Below are 14678 nucleotides of genomic sequence, written 5' to 3' on the forward strand. Positions count from 1 at the left end.
GATGGATGGATGGATATATATATATATATATATATATATATAGTTTAATTGCAGTCTTTTAAACTCTGGTCGATTTATGAGGACTATGGTTAACCTTTTCTCAGAGCACTGCAGGGTAAATCCAGAAAGCTAGCTAGACTATTTGTCAAAACAAAAAAAAGTTTTTTATGAGGCCATTTTGCAGAGGCTCTGTGGCTTTTCCCGGTACTTAGTGCCACCCATGACAATAGATCTGCATCTGCAACCACCCTATCACTTCCATCAAAATCTCACCGTTCTTTCCACCCACCTTCCTTTTTCCTATATCTCGCTACAATAGTCTGTACTTCTTTTGCCCTGCCTTCAGCCCTTCTTTTTTTCCCCTTTTAATTTTCTCTTTCGAAGGCTGTTGTTGCTCTACCCCTTGCTCTCTGAGTAGCCAGGCAATAGCCACATTTCCCCCACAGTACCGTAAAGACAGGTGATCATAGGGAGGAGGGATGAACCCAAGAGACTAGCAAGAGACTATATGGGCGTGCCGTAAATCTGGATACCATGGAGCTTTGTGGCTAGGGGATTTCACTGCTGTTCCCTTGCTGCGTTTAAAAGATGCACAGGAGCAGAGGGAAAAGGATGTGTATTGAGTGCCAAAAGCTCTTGGTGTCAATGTTTATGTAACGTGTCTCTCTTTTTCTTAGCCCTCTCTTTGCACTTGATAAAATTAGCAATAAATAAAAAAAACTAAAACAATTTTTTTTTTATAGTATGAATACTTAATTTATGGGTTCTTCCTTTTTAAATCTAAATTATAAGAAACACTTACAAAAACGTTTGTGTTTTTTTTATTTTTCTATTTTAAAGTTATTTCAACTAGTGCAGCGCCTGTTTGAAGCGCATGCCTGTTTGAAACGGGCCGATTGCTTGGTTCCCAGTCATTTTTTTCCACAACGTTATCTGACTATAAGAGCGCTACAACCAGGTGCGTCTCGGCAGGGATCATCTAAATTTGGCGTGTCCCCTTTTTTTGTCTAGCTGTCACACATCCAGGTAGCAATGTGGCCTGGGTGGGGGAAGCAGGGAGCCCGGCTCTTCCTGCTGGGGAAATGTACACAACCGCCAGCAGCAAAGTGCTGTAGAGCCCAAGAACCTTGTAAGAGTTTGTGTACAATTAATTTGATCATTTGAATGTAGGATAGACAGCAATCAATTTTTGGCACCGCACTGGTGGCCCACTGCAAAGACATTTTTGACTGAGAGCATGGATCTCTGCTAGAGGCAGGCCGCCGGCCCAGCCCGGGTTTTGATCACATTCCTCAGATGTGTTTTAACGCAGGAAATGCCTTTTACACTGCTTTTAGTGATAAAGGGGATTCCCAGCAGCTTGTACTGTCTGCTTTCAATTCAATATCCTGTGCGACATGCTGCACAATGCAAGTGGAATAGAAGATTAACTTTTGTACTTCACAAATAACTAAAACAAAGTTGTGCACACAGTTGTAACTACCCACAAGACACAGCAATGAGGATGGTATCCAGAAAAGGGGAAAAGGTTGTTGTGTCGGTGTATCAATTGGCCAGGCTCCTCAGCTCTGGGTTGATCCCAGGGAGCAGGAGTAGCCACTAGGGAGGGGTTCCTAATTAAGTAGACCTGGGATTATTTTGTAAATATCTGTTTACCACCAAGATCTCCTGGGGGTGGGAGGGGGGAAGGGGAGAGGTAAACAGTACATTGTAAACATGAACACTATGGGAATGGGTGGCTTGGCAATGCTGAGGTTGTGCCAAGCCAAGGTGATGAGAGACACATGCCCCAGGGATCAGAGGAGCGCTGAACACTGCAGTAAAATAGAGTAAACTACTGGCTTGGGAGTTAAAAGGAATTAGATCATACAAGGTAGAAATAACACTGGAATAAAACTGGCAAACAATTTGAGGAATCAACCTTTGCAATGATGAAAGTATCAAGTTTGTCTTCAAAATTAGAGTATAATTACGTCACTTTCTAACTCCCAGTAGAGACTTGGCTGATATAATGAGGAGTGATGCATATCCCTTCATCTTAAATCAAGAAAATCTATCATTATAATTACAGAGTGGCATTGCCAGATCTTGACATTTGCCCTTCCATTTCAATGTAGAAACATGAGAGGAAATGTACATCAATAAATGAGTACATCATACCACCCAACGTTTTGCTTAAGTAAAATTTGGGCAAGTAGGCTTAAAGCTGCAAATTGAACGTCTACTAAATCTCCAATTTCAGAGGAATACGTTTTTTTTTTAGGTTGATGGGATATGTTTGTGGATCATTCATTCAATGAAAGTTACTTCATTGTTTGTTGATCTGTTTGTAGCGATCTCAAACACAGGCACAACATTACTGTTACATAGATAGGATCTACATTGGAATACTGATGGCAGTATGTGCTGTAGTCACAGAAAGTCTAATGACATTCAAATCGTTTTGTGACCCAATTACTATGCATGTCCTGGGCTGATATGCAGAATCAGGCCAGGGGCTGATTTTTGTCCACATCAGCTACATAATCCTTGCTTATTGTAACTCACTGTGCTCTAGGTACATTGCTGCCAAACTCGCCCCACAGTGCACTGTTAAAACACTGGAATGTTCTCCTACTGCACTGCTTCGCAAGTGAGCGAACTGTGGAGTGGCACAAACAAATAAATAACAAGTTATTCAAATTAAACATATCCACATACTGACAGCATCTCAACTGGCAATGTGAGGAGAGCGTGTTTGGGTTCAAAATGGTTGCTTTGCCCTGATTTCAGTTACATTTTGCACCATGTCCCTAACGCGCTGCTATTGGTTGAAAACTGTATTTGAACTTTGACATTTTGTTCAAGCTGGGATGAAGGGAATGGACTCTCCAAATCCTGTCCACAAGTTAGAGACACTCCTCAGTCCACAGACATGAATTTTCAAGAAATTATACTAGAGAAAACATCATAGGAAAGGAGAAAATAATCTTTATCAATGTAGGCCTACTTTGGGGCTACATGTGCATTGTGCAACTGAATGATAGGAAAATGTACACTCAGTTGCCAGATTATTAGGTTCACTTATCTACTAATGCAGTCTAATTATTACAGTCCTGAAATACATCCTACTTCCATGAAAGTTATAATGTCTGCTTTCGGTTAAATCTGTGTGATCTTTATGATCTTTTTGGAGGATAGTTTGTGGTGTTGTTGAACCTCTCTAAAACTGTTTCAACATTGACTGTTCTAAAAAGTATAACCTTCATGAAGGTTGGTAAACATCATAATGGACTTGTTCTTACTTACGCAAACCAAATGAAATAAGTGGGATCAATGGGAACCAATCAATCAAAAAACAATACATACTTAATTGAGTTATTTTCAACTCACTATTACACTACCAAAAAAAACTAGGCTATGACACATTGTTCGTCTAAGCGTGCACATGTATTGTTCCTAAATTGACATAAACTGCACAAAAGCAGAAGTTCACAAATCGGACCACTGGCGGTGTCAACAAAGCTTTTACTGCTCATTCAGTTGGCCTTGGGTTCGGCCCGCCCTCCTGCGTTCCTGTTGCCCATCCCCCTTCAGGGAAGCTCATCCCTGCATTCTCTAGCTAGCCAGGACATCTTTAACAGTCAGGAAAACAGGATGATTAGATAAGCAATAGCATTCCAAGCTCGGCACATTTCACTTCACGATTTTCAATTGAAAAAGAAGAAAAGACTAAAAAGGGATACAGATAGTGGTTGACACAAAGACAGAAGTTTGTGAATTTAGCTGCATAATGGCCTACATGTGGAATTAGTGGAGTATTGAGGCAGGAAGTGATATAATGAGAACAGAAAAATAAGATTCTCAATGGAGTGAGGAAAATGGAGCGGGCTGCAGAAAATGACACTAGGAGCCATTTATCTAATATATAACTTGCACTGTAAATATTTAGTAATTCTAAGAGAAACCGAGTGCCATGTTCTGCATATTTCTTAAAGTCTTATCAACTACCCTATTTACCCAACTACATTTCCATTTCCCTAGTTAGGGGTAGGCGTTATATTTGATGATATGGTAGCCATGATACGGATTTAGCAATACATTTGTTCTGGTATAGAATGTATTTTAAGCTACTCACAGGTAGTAATTGATGGACTTTACCTATGTTCTGATCTTGTTGTCAGAGATGTCCCAGTAAGCAAGTAGCTGTTCTGACATTTTTGTCATCAACCTCTCTTATCATAGAATTATCTTTGCATGCATCTCTGTCATTGCCGTGCCATTAAAGGTCCTATGTCATGCTTCTTTTGACGATGCTTTCCTATAGCCCTTAGAGGACCCCTTTCTGAAGTCTCTTTCCTGAAGTCGAGCCTTGGTGCAGAATTACAGCCACTAGAGCCAGTGGGGGTGTGGCCTTGACGGGGAAATTAACCTTGCCCTTCATAAGGGGCATGATTCCAGAACAGTCCATCTGAACTTTCAGATGGGACAATCTGGAATCTTTTTTTTTCTTCTCAAAAGCAGAGCAGGATACCCATGGCTCGGTGTACACCTATAGCCATTTCTAGCCACTGGGGGACCCTAGGCAGGCTCGGGGAACGCATATTTTTGTTGAAATATTCATGCCATTGGACCTTTGAGTGAGTGAGTGAGTGAGTGAGTGAGTGTGTGTCTCTCTCTGTTACTACCTCTATTGCTGGCTTAACGGCAGAACAATGCTGCCCCCCCCCGTCCCTGTCTTTTATACAGAATAATGTCACAACATTCCTGCCTCAAACAGGCTGTGTGTGAAAGGGGCTTATGTTTACTGAAAAGGTTAATCTAACTTGCGCATGTTTCAAGCCTCTACAAACCTGTTTTCACACATTGTAGAAGTTGATTAAAACCAAGGCTGGCAGAAATTGAAAGTATAACTGATTTCTAGTAAATGGGCTGGAGTATACAAAAACACTATACCGTATTTTCCGTACTAATAAGTTGCTCTGGAGTATAAGTCAAAAAATGCGTCATGAAGAGGAAAAAACATAAGTTGCACTGGACTATAAGATGCACTTAATTAGACATTTTTTTCACAAAAACCAAGACCAAGAACAGACATTTAGCACACCAAACAATAGGCTAAATACGTAAGGTGTCTGGCATGTTAACATAACACATTAAAGGTCCCATGACATTGTGCTTTTTGGATGCTTTTCTATAGGCCATGGTGGTCCCCTATTACTGTATCTGAGGTCTCTTTTCCAAAATTCAGCCTTGGTGCAGAAGTACAGCCACTAGAGCCAGTCCCACAATGAGCTTTCCTTAGGATGTGCCATTTCTGTGTCTGTAGCTGTGGAGGAGGAGAGAGGGGGGCAAGGTGGAGGCTGGGGGTGTGGCCTTTACCAACTGTCACTTTGCTTGTTTGAAAGCCATGATGTCTCTCTCTTTCTCACGGGCGGGCCACATTTTTGGGTGGGCAAAGCAGAGAAAGGGGAGGTAACCTTGCCCCTTATGACCTCCTAAGGAGCAAGTTTCCAAATCGGTCCATCTGAGCTTTCATTTACTCAAAGGCAGAGCAGGATACCCAGGGCTTGGTTTACAGCTTTTGCCATTTCTAGCCACTGGGGGACCACAGGCAGGCTGGGGCAACTCATACTAATGTTAACAATTCTGAAACTTAAGTGAAATTTTCATGCCATGGGACCTTTAACAGTTATTCAACTATACTAGGGCACACAGAACAACTACCAGGGCGTGTAGCCGTAACTGCACTGTTGACAAGCCTCTCCCGGCAGTACGCTGTTCAAGCACCCATCTGTGGACCCGTTCCTCCAGCTCGCTTTCGGCCCGCGATTTGCTTACTTTGTTTTCTTTATTGCAGTATGAGTAACCTCATCGCCAGTCCCTCACAAGTTTCTGGCTCACTCCAAACCTTCTTTCTGCTGCTCGATTACCTGTTGCATATTTTACTACATTCAGTTTGTAATCTGCAGAACTGCATTTTCTTTTTGTGGGCATTTTGGTTGTTCTCAGTCATTATCAGTTGTCTTTAGGAGCAGCATATAGTTGCCACAAGCATAGAGCGCCCTCTCACGGGTGTTGATTGTAATCTTTTCAGCATGAATTGACATTTAAAAACATGTTAAATTATATTTATTTTGATATATACAGTGGGGCTTGAAAGATTGGGCACTCCAGGTAAAACATTTTATTAATGTGCAAAAAGAAGCCAAGAAAAGACGGAAAAATCTCCAAAAGGCATCAAATGACAGATTAGACATTTGTATATTAGGTCACAAAAAGTTAGATTTTATTTCCATCAATTACACTTTCAAAATAACAGAAAACTAAAAAATGGCATCGGCAAAAGTTTGGGCACCCTGCAGACTTTATAGCATGCACCGCCCCCTTTGGAAAACTGAGAACTGACAATGTCATGGATTGTTCTCAATCATTGTCTGGAAAGACCAGGTGATGTCAATCTTAAGGTTTTAAATGCCCAGACTCATCTGACCTTGCCCCAACAATCAGCACCCTGGGTTCTTCTAAGCAGTTGTCTAGAAAACTGAAACTAAAAATAGTTGACGCTCACAAAGCAGGAGAAAGCTATAACAAGATAGCAAAGCGTTTTCAGATGCCAATATCCTCTGTTTGGAATGTAATTAAGAAATGAGAGTCATCAGGAACAGTGGAAGTTAAAGCAAGATCTTGAAGACCAAGAAAAATATCAGACAGAACAGCTCGCAGGATTTTGAGCAAAGCAAGTCAAAACCCACGTTTGACTGCACGATCCATCCAGAAAGACCTGGCAGACACCGGAGTTGTGCTACACCATTCCAATATAAAGAGATACTTAAATATGGTCTTTATGGAAGAGTCATCAGAATATCAAATGACTACAGTCATCAGAATATATATATCAGAATATATATATATATATATATATATATATATATATATATATATATATATATATTTGTCCCATCCAAAGAGCACCTCAAACAAACAATTTGAGTCATGGAAATGCTCCTTTACAGACATTTTTGTAAATAAAAAGGGCATTGAGCAGGTCCCTTCAGCGTGATATGGTTTTGTTTCTATAAACAACAAGCCATGCAGCCTACTTTCCCTGGGCAATGTAAGCTATGAGCAAAGCATTGGAGAACACTGCCCCCCCCCCCCCCCCCCCCCCCCCCTTCCTAAGAACCATACAGCTCTTTAAACACTAGCAATAAGAAAACTCAGAAAACGGCATTTACTCCCTTTTCTAATTCTGTCATATTGGTTACTCCTACATGCAATCACTAACACATTATGTGGTTAAGGCCTTAATCGAGTTAAAGAACTTTACTCAAGCATTTCATTTACAATTGAGCGTCCATGTTGTTATTGATGAACAAGAAAATCCATAGTGACAGAACCTACCATGACAAATAGCTCCCATTGTTAAAAGAAACTTACTTCAAGAAAAACAACTGTGAAAGGAGTAAAGCGTGATTCATGGTTCTGTGTAAAATCCATTTAGTGGCTACGTATGTAGGTATGTGGAGACAAGAACCTACGCAGTAGCATAGCCAGACGTGCAGCTCTCAAAAAATAAGTATAAACTTCAGGCCACTTACGTAGGCTACAGCAAAAGCTTTGCGTGGAGTCTCCGCACAATCATGAATTGCGCATAAGAGTTAAGATAACAACATCACTTTTGTGATAAGTTGGGTACCTCAGATGATTTATTTCCTAATTTTGGAAATAACGTAATTATTATTTTTTAAAGTAATTTAAGTTATGGTGTTTCTTAAGCTATACTTAACGTTAACTTAAGAGTATATTTTTGGTATCAAAGATTTACACACTGTAGGCTTAAAAGGCAGTTGCTATGGTCCTATAGAACAAATCTAAGTACCAAATATATTCTAATTAAGAAAGGTTTAATAAGGAAAATAAATAAATTGAAAGGTCCATATATACTTTTGCAGCATCATCCACTTCTCCATTGTCCGCCTGTCACACAAACCAGTGTGACACCTTATGAACACTAATACCACCAATACACTGGTGCTCAGTTATTGTCCCAGCTAAAGAGACTACTGACTACTATCCAAGTTCACATATAGAATCACACCAAAAGCAGCTATCAGTAATAAAACATTGCAACTTATTGTTTTTAAACAGGAAAGACTACCCTAGTAAACATCACATAAAATAGCACAACCAGCTGCGCAGGGAAAGGAGTTCTTCATGCGCTAAAGAACACCACATGACCAGAGCAAATGTACTGAGATGCTTGTCCTCAGCAGATTACTCACAAGACAACAACGCTCTGAACATTCCTAACAAACAATAACATTTCTGAAATGTTTTGATCTGGCTAAATATTGATGTACACGTCTGCATCAATCTGCTGTTTTTGATTTTAGTTCCAACAGAACCCAAAACCACATTGGGTTTGAGTATAAAAAATGATTAGCCTATTACAGAAGCAGGTTAAACTTTGCTCTTATCTGACCTTTTTGATAAAAGAGAAAGGTTTAGTACCTCATTTGGTAATTATACTTGTGCTGTACCAGGGTTCATTATTAGGTCCTAAACCTTTTTAGTCTGTAGATCCTCTCCCCACAGTAGGAAAGCTAAAAGTTGTTAACATGAATATTTGGGGGTTTCTCTTGCCAATAGTTTGGCTGTCCACACAACTCACAAATGGCCTCAAACATGTTATCTGCTGACATACAGTTAGTAAAAGTATTCATAGGATTAATATGTTCTAGAACCATCGTGCAGTCCTTGTGACCTAACAAAAAAAATATAAACGATACTATGTTACACTAGTAGTGATAGAGAGACCCATACCCTAAGGTTATCAACTAAACAAGGCTGATGTTTAGTAACCAGACAAGTAAGAGGAACTTACTCAAAAGGGATCAAAAAACACTATGACTGGAATGCACAGCCCGCGCTATATTAGGTCAGTTGAGCTAATGCAAAATTAATATAAGAACATTATTTCAATGCCGGCTGAAAAAGCTGAAGTGTCTACCTGAAACCATCTCCGACCGTGACGATCTCCACTTCACTGTCTGTTGAGGTGACGTTGATCTCCTCGCTTGCAGGGACAGCCGGTGCTGGAGCTGGAGTGGCCTCAATCACCACCACATCTTCATCCAAGCCACCTGAGCACACCAGTAGAATTTATTATAGTAAAGACGCACATTCAGAAGAAAGGAAAAGAAAGCATTCAACTACAATACAATTTGGGCTAGGTGTCACATGATTTCCTGAATCGATTGTATTCTGATTCACAATGTCCCGATTTGATTACATTTCTGATTTGATTCTATACTTCAAATTCTATATTGCAGTGACTTGGAGATAAAATAGATTGGAGATAAAATAGGTTCTCAATGAACTTCTGCTGTAAATTGTACAAGTAAGAAACAACCCTCCTTTTACATATAATGCACCAGGTTGATGCTTACATTATGAATAAACCCCCAAAAAGTTTGTTTAAAGTACTTTTTACTTATACATGTGTGGTAAAAAGGCATTATTAAAAGATGGATGTCTGGATTTTATAAATCAATATTGGATCACTTAAACAAAAATCCATTTAAATGGAGAATCAATTATTTTAATCCAGCCCTAAATACAATTAACAGAAAATACATACTTGAAATGAAAACTTGTAGCCCGACTACGCTTTATGACAGTTTACATCTATTAATCAGGAATATTTCCCATTAAAGTTGGGTACAAATGAATGAACAAACAAACACATTTAAGTGAAGTCATCATACAGCATATTCTCATACAGCATAGACATGTACTTTTCCTGCTTTGATTTTTAAAAAGCCGGTCCCCCTTTCTTTCTTTCTTAATGGCTTAGTCTAACACCAAGCAAGCTGTATAAGTAGCCAGATAGTATTTCTCAAGTTTCATCATGCTAACAGCAGTATCATCAGGCTCAACAGTTTAACAGGAGAAATGTAGGTCATCAGTGCTCACTGGGATTGACTTTCTTCCTTCACCGTTCCCCAATGTGCCCTGTGATTGGTTCCCTGTGCACTAGATCTCACTTCATCTCTGCCTGGACTAAATGCCATGAAAGCCCCCTCAGGTGTGTTCACTAAAAGTAGATGGTTGCAATAAAACATCAGAAAGAGAGTTAAGGATAGTTAATTTCTCAATGACAATTTGTAAGACTACGTTTTTTTATTCAACCATTTTAGTTTGAAATAATTTTTATAAAACAAACCACTCAAATCAAAAAATTATATCATGAAACAAATGTAGATCCTAAGGGCCGCAATATTCACAGATATTCAATAATGAAAATGCATATTCATAACACCTACTGTTTTTCCATAAGGTTTGCAAAATGAGACAGATGTTATCTATATTTCTAAATTACATTGACCACATTATGCACAAAAAGATCCCTGTCATACTTCATTGCTAGAGGTGCTGCATGTTTATTAATGACACCTACATTGCATACAAAGAGCCTAGTTCATTACAGGCACTGCTCAAACGAGTTATAGTCATGGCACACTAATTTGGGACCATTCTTTGGGATCATTCTCCTCAGTCTTCTTAATGGAGCCACTGCCTACTTAAATAAATTCTGTGTTGTGTTTTTTCACAAAGTGAACACAGCTTAATTTACTGGTTTATTTTAAGCTTTAAGCCCAGGCATACGTTTATCCCAATTCCCAGTGTGAGAGTTGCTGACTCATGCATTTGGTGTATGAGTCAAGGTTACAAATTCTCTTCTACATTCTTAAGCTTTAAATGTAAATCTTCAGCCAAAGCATTTATGGCAGACAGATATATTTCAACCAATACAAAAGACAGAACATTAAGATATGTCTGTTCCGATTTACCTGTGCAGTGACTGTAAGCAAAACATTTTAACACAACGTTTTAAGGTAACTGATTCATTACTTGTGTGAATGATTAACAAAGTAATACAATTCTATGCAGCAGAAGTCTATACTGTGTTTTCAAGCAAATCGCTAAGTGCCTTGCCATCTTTCCCCAGTGTGATTTCTATTCCAATTGTCTCCAGAGAACTGCTGCTTAGCACCCTCTGCAAGACTAGCAGCCAGGCACTCTGGTAAAGCCTTCATGTGATTACACAAACAACAACGCCTTGCTTACAACTTGTACAGATTTGTAGCCAATCATTGCAGTGTTTGACTACGTAAATAAATACCTACTACCAATAGACCTAATATGACAAACTCTGGAACAAAGAATGTAAAAAGCCCAAGTGACGACTTTCTGAAGTTCAACCATCCACTTTGTTTCGATCAGTCGGTGGTGAGATGACATGCAATGGGCTCTAGCCTGAATACTCAGCCTTTGCAACCACCATTGACAATGCCAACAATGTAGTGTGACAAATCATCAGTTGGCGTGTGCATAAGGGAATTTGTAGAATTTTATCTGACCTAAAACAACAAGGTAGGTGGGACCTGCACTCAAAAGGATTTTTACATGTTGTTTATTCACATTTAATATATTCTGTTGTATCTCAGGTTAGAGGTAGGATTAAACTGTTTCCTGGCTACGTCACACACTTGCTCAAACTCTGGACATTTAGAAGGCAGCTTTCATCACTTGCCTTCATGCTTTCCCTTGCTGTAAACACATGCCTGGTTTTTCCTGCGAGACCTGCTGTTTCTATGCAAAGCCTGTCACTAAACAGTGCCTGAGTTTTCTCCCACCTGCCTCCCATAGAAGCACAACAACTAACTTTCCATTCTCCCCAAAGGCCACAACAGTAGAAATATTGCTGAGGCTAAATGACTACATGAGGAGAACAATGAACCAAGGTAGACGTGGGGCTTTTTAAAGGATATACTGACTCCTGTTGTAAATAGAAGGTGACTTCCATATGCACAAGTGTCTGTGCCACTTTGCTGAGAATGATAGCAAAAAGCTATGGTTTACATTTTGGGTATAAACCTGTTGTTCCAACAGGTACAGAGGGCTGTAGTTTCCATTACAGCATGCCAGGTGTGTGTTCATGAAAAGCAGAGGAGAGTAGCTATTATTTTATCAGATGTGCCCAAGAGCCATTTGTGAGCATATGTTTATGACAGCCAAACACTATGCAATGCTGTAACTTCCCTTCTCTAGTTGAGAGCTAGGATGAAATTACCTTGTGCAGAATAAAAACCTGTAGACTTGTGATCCTGCTTCTGTAAACAGTGAGCTTGTTACCATTATCACACTTCTGCAATAGCCAATTTAATTCAGATTGTACAGTGAAGGGAACTGGGAGTCTATGGTTAAAAAGTGTGATATATTCTAACAATAATTGCCTATGAGGGTTATTTAAAGTGCACATATTAAGTTCATTTTCAGGTTCATAATTATATTTAGAGGTTATACCATATTTTTGTTGTACCGCACATTGCTGCAGCTCCTTTTTCCCCGTGTGTTGAGCTCTCTGTTTTAGCCACAGAGTGGGGCATCTCACTTCTATTCCATCTTTTTCATCTTTAAAACACCTGTTGACCTCTTCTCTGGAACCAGCCATTTATGATTTTGTGTTCTAGTTTTTTTAGTGCATTTTAATACACATTGCATCAATGTACTTTAACTTTTAAACCATTTTAAACAAAATGCTAATTCATGCAGGACTGTGGGGGTTTTCTGCAATGTTAGATGGCCTGGTGCCTCTGAGCTTCAGGAGACATAATTCCCATTATACTGTTAAAACAGTCATGGTACCCACCTTTGCCTTTTCAAATAATCAATCAAATAAATAAATATGTACACATTGTAGTGTAGCATTTTGCCTGTTGATATTTATTAAACCAATGTTTTTCAATAAGAGTAAAAGGCCCTGATATACTGTACAATCCATGTACAGTTTATTTGATTGACTGTTAAGCAATCAAGAAAATATATTCATACATTAACACTAACACAATCTTTGATAGCACTAAAAATATAAACAAACAATGACTGATCCATCTAGTCCAAGATGCTATAGTGATCATACTGCGATTACTACGTAAGCTTTCCCTGTTGGTTTATGCTTTTAACCATATGATATAACCTATGTAACATACGTCATGCTGTGAAACAAGATATGTTAGACATAATACAAAGATTACTATGCAACACAAAGACAACTGTAATAGAGTCATGGTTTGTAATTACCTGTGGCTACAGCAGCACTGTTGGGCTGGCTGCTAGTGCTACTGACATCTACATACAGCTCATCTTCTGCTTCGGTAGAAGAGGGGGTAGAAGAGTCACCACTCAGCTCCTCGCTGGAACTGCTGGTGCTATGGAGTAGAGCATACTTCCTACGTGCAATCACTTCACGTTTCTTTCTCTGCAGTAGTAGTCGCTCCTTTTGCTTCTGAGTACGCTGCCCCCCTGCAGGAGCCGTTTTCACAAAGCGTTTCCTATGTAGAGGCCTCCGGCTGCTCAGACACGGCCGCTTCAGCAGAACTGGCTCAACTTCAGTGCGCACCCACTTATGTGAGTGATTCCCCCGAGTTCGACCCAGAACAGGGCGCAGGCCAACTCCAGCGGCTCCTCCTGTTGTTATGGCAGGAGCCTTGTGTTGGCCCCCTGTTGCTCCAGCTTCCCCCTCCTCCTCTGAGCTGAGAGTGTCTGAGTCCCCGAATCGCAGGCTAGAGGAGGGGGAGGAAGCACAGTCACTAAAAGACGACTCATGATGATGTTCATCCTCATTTGGGTGCTGTAAAAGTTCTACCCTGGGACGCTGAGCGGCCAGTGAACTCTCACTGATGTGGCCCTCCTTCAGCGAGCAATCTGATGGCCCTGCCTGTTGGCCTTTTCTTTTCCTGCGCCCAGGGAGGGTCCGTTCTGAGTCTCTGTGTGTTCCTGTGTCCCTCAGGGGCCGGTGCCTGGACTCACACAGGGTTTCAAATTCACTGCCGGCCTTTCCAATCACCTCCATGTTGTTAGGAAATCTCTTGGCTGCCTCCATGGGCTCTGGGTTCACCAGTGGCTCCTTCAGATGCTCCTGTCTGCTGGGGGCCTCAGATGGCACCTCACTCTTCATGGCGGCAGGTCCGTCCTCAGAGGGCAAACAGCAAGTGTACTCGCATCAGTTCCTAGGCATCTATCCGCTGCATCTCACAAAACCTGGATCAAAGAAGATAGAGTTACAGGTGCACAAGCCGCTTTGCGCTGCATGATTGCAAAAGGACAAATCATTATGTCAGTGACAGGATTAGGACCTTTCAAGGGTTCTGGAAAATAACGAGCAATTTCAACAATAAAAAGCAAAACAACACATCTAAATTTGAATCTGACCAATGAGCAAAAAATTTTTAAATAAAAACTAAAGCACCAATGGCCTCTAAGACAATCCAATCAGATCTGGTTTATCAGAGGACACAGCTAGTTAGCTGCTTCAATGTGTTATATCCATTCATCTATCTTTGTCCGCTTATCCGTTATCAGGTTGGGGGGGAGCAGCTCCAGCAGGGGACCCCCAATTTCCCTTTCCCGAGTCACATCAACCAGCTCCGACTGGGGATCCAGAGGCGTTCCCAGGCCAGATTGGAGATATAATCCCGCCACCTAGTCCTGGGTCCTCCCTGAGGTCTCCTCGCAGTTGGATGTGCCTGGAACACCTCCTTAGGGAGGAGCCCTGGAGGCATTCTTACCAGATGCCCAAACCACCTCAACTGGCTACTTTCGACGTGAAGGAGCAGTGGCTTTACTTCGAG

General features: G+C 40.6%; 1 protein-coding gene across 4 annotated transcripts in view; it reads right to left on the bottom strand.

Moving 5' to 3' along the window:
• rnf111 (ring finger protein 111) overlaps positions 1 to 14678 on the bottom strand; it is a 32233-nt gene that overhangs the window by 13777 nt on the left and 3778 nt on the right. For all 4 annotated transcript variants that reach the window (XM_034870474.1, XM_034870490.1, XM_034870464.1 and 1 more), the window contains 2 exons: positions 13129 to 14088; positions 8993 to 9125 (listed from right to left, as the gene is read on the bottom strand). In XM_034870474.1, coding sequence (XP_034726365.1) covers positions 8993 to 9125; positions 13129 to 14005 — 1010 coding nt within the window. In that variant the 5' untranslated portion in view covers positions 14006 to 14088. The remainder of the gene's footprint in view (positions 1 to 8992; positions 9126 to 13128; positions 14089 to 14678) is intronic.

Source organism: Etheostoma cragini, chromosome 1 (genome assembly GCF_013103735.1).
Source record: "Etheostoma cragini isolate CJK2018 chromosome 1, CSU_Ecrag_1.0, whole genome shotgun sequence".
NCBI classification, from domain to species: Eukaryota; Metazoa; Chordata; class Actinopteri; order Perciformes; family Percidae; genus Etheostoma; species Etheostoma cragini.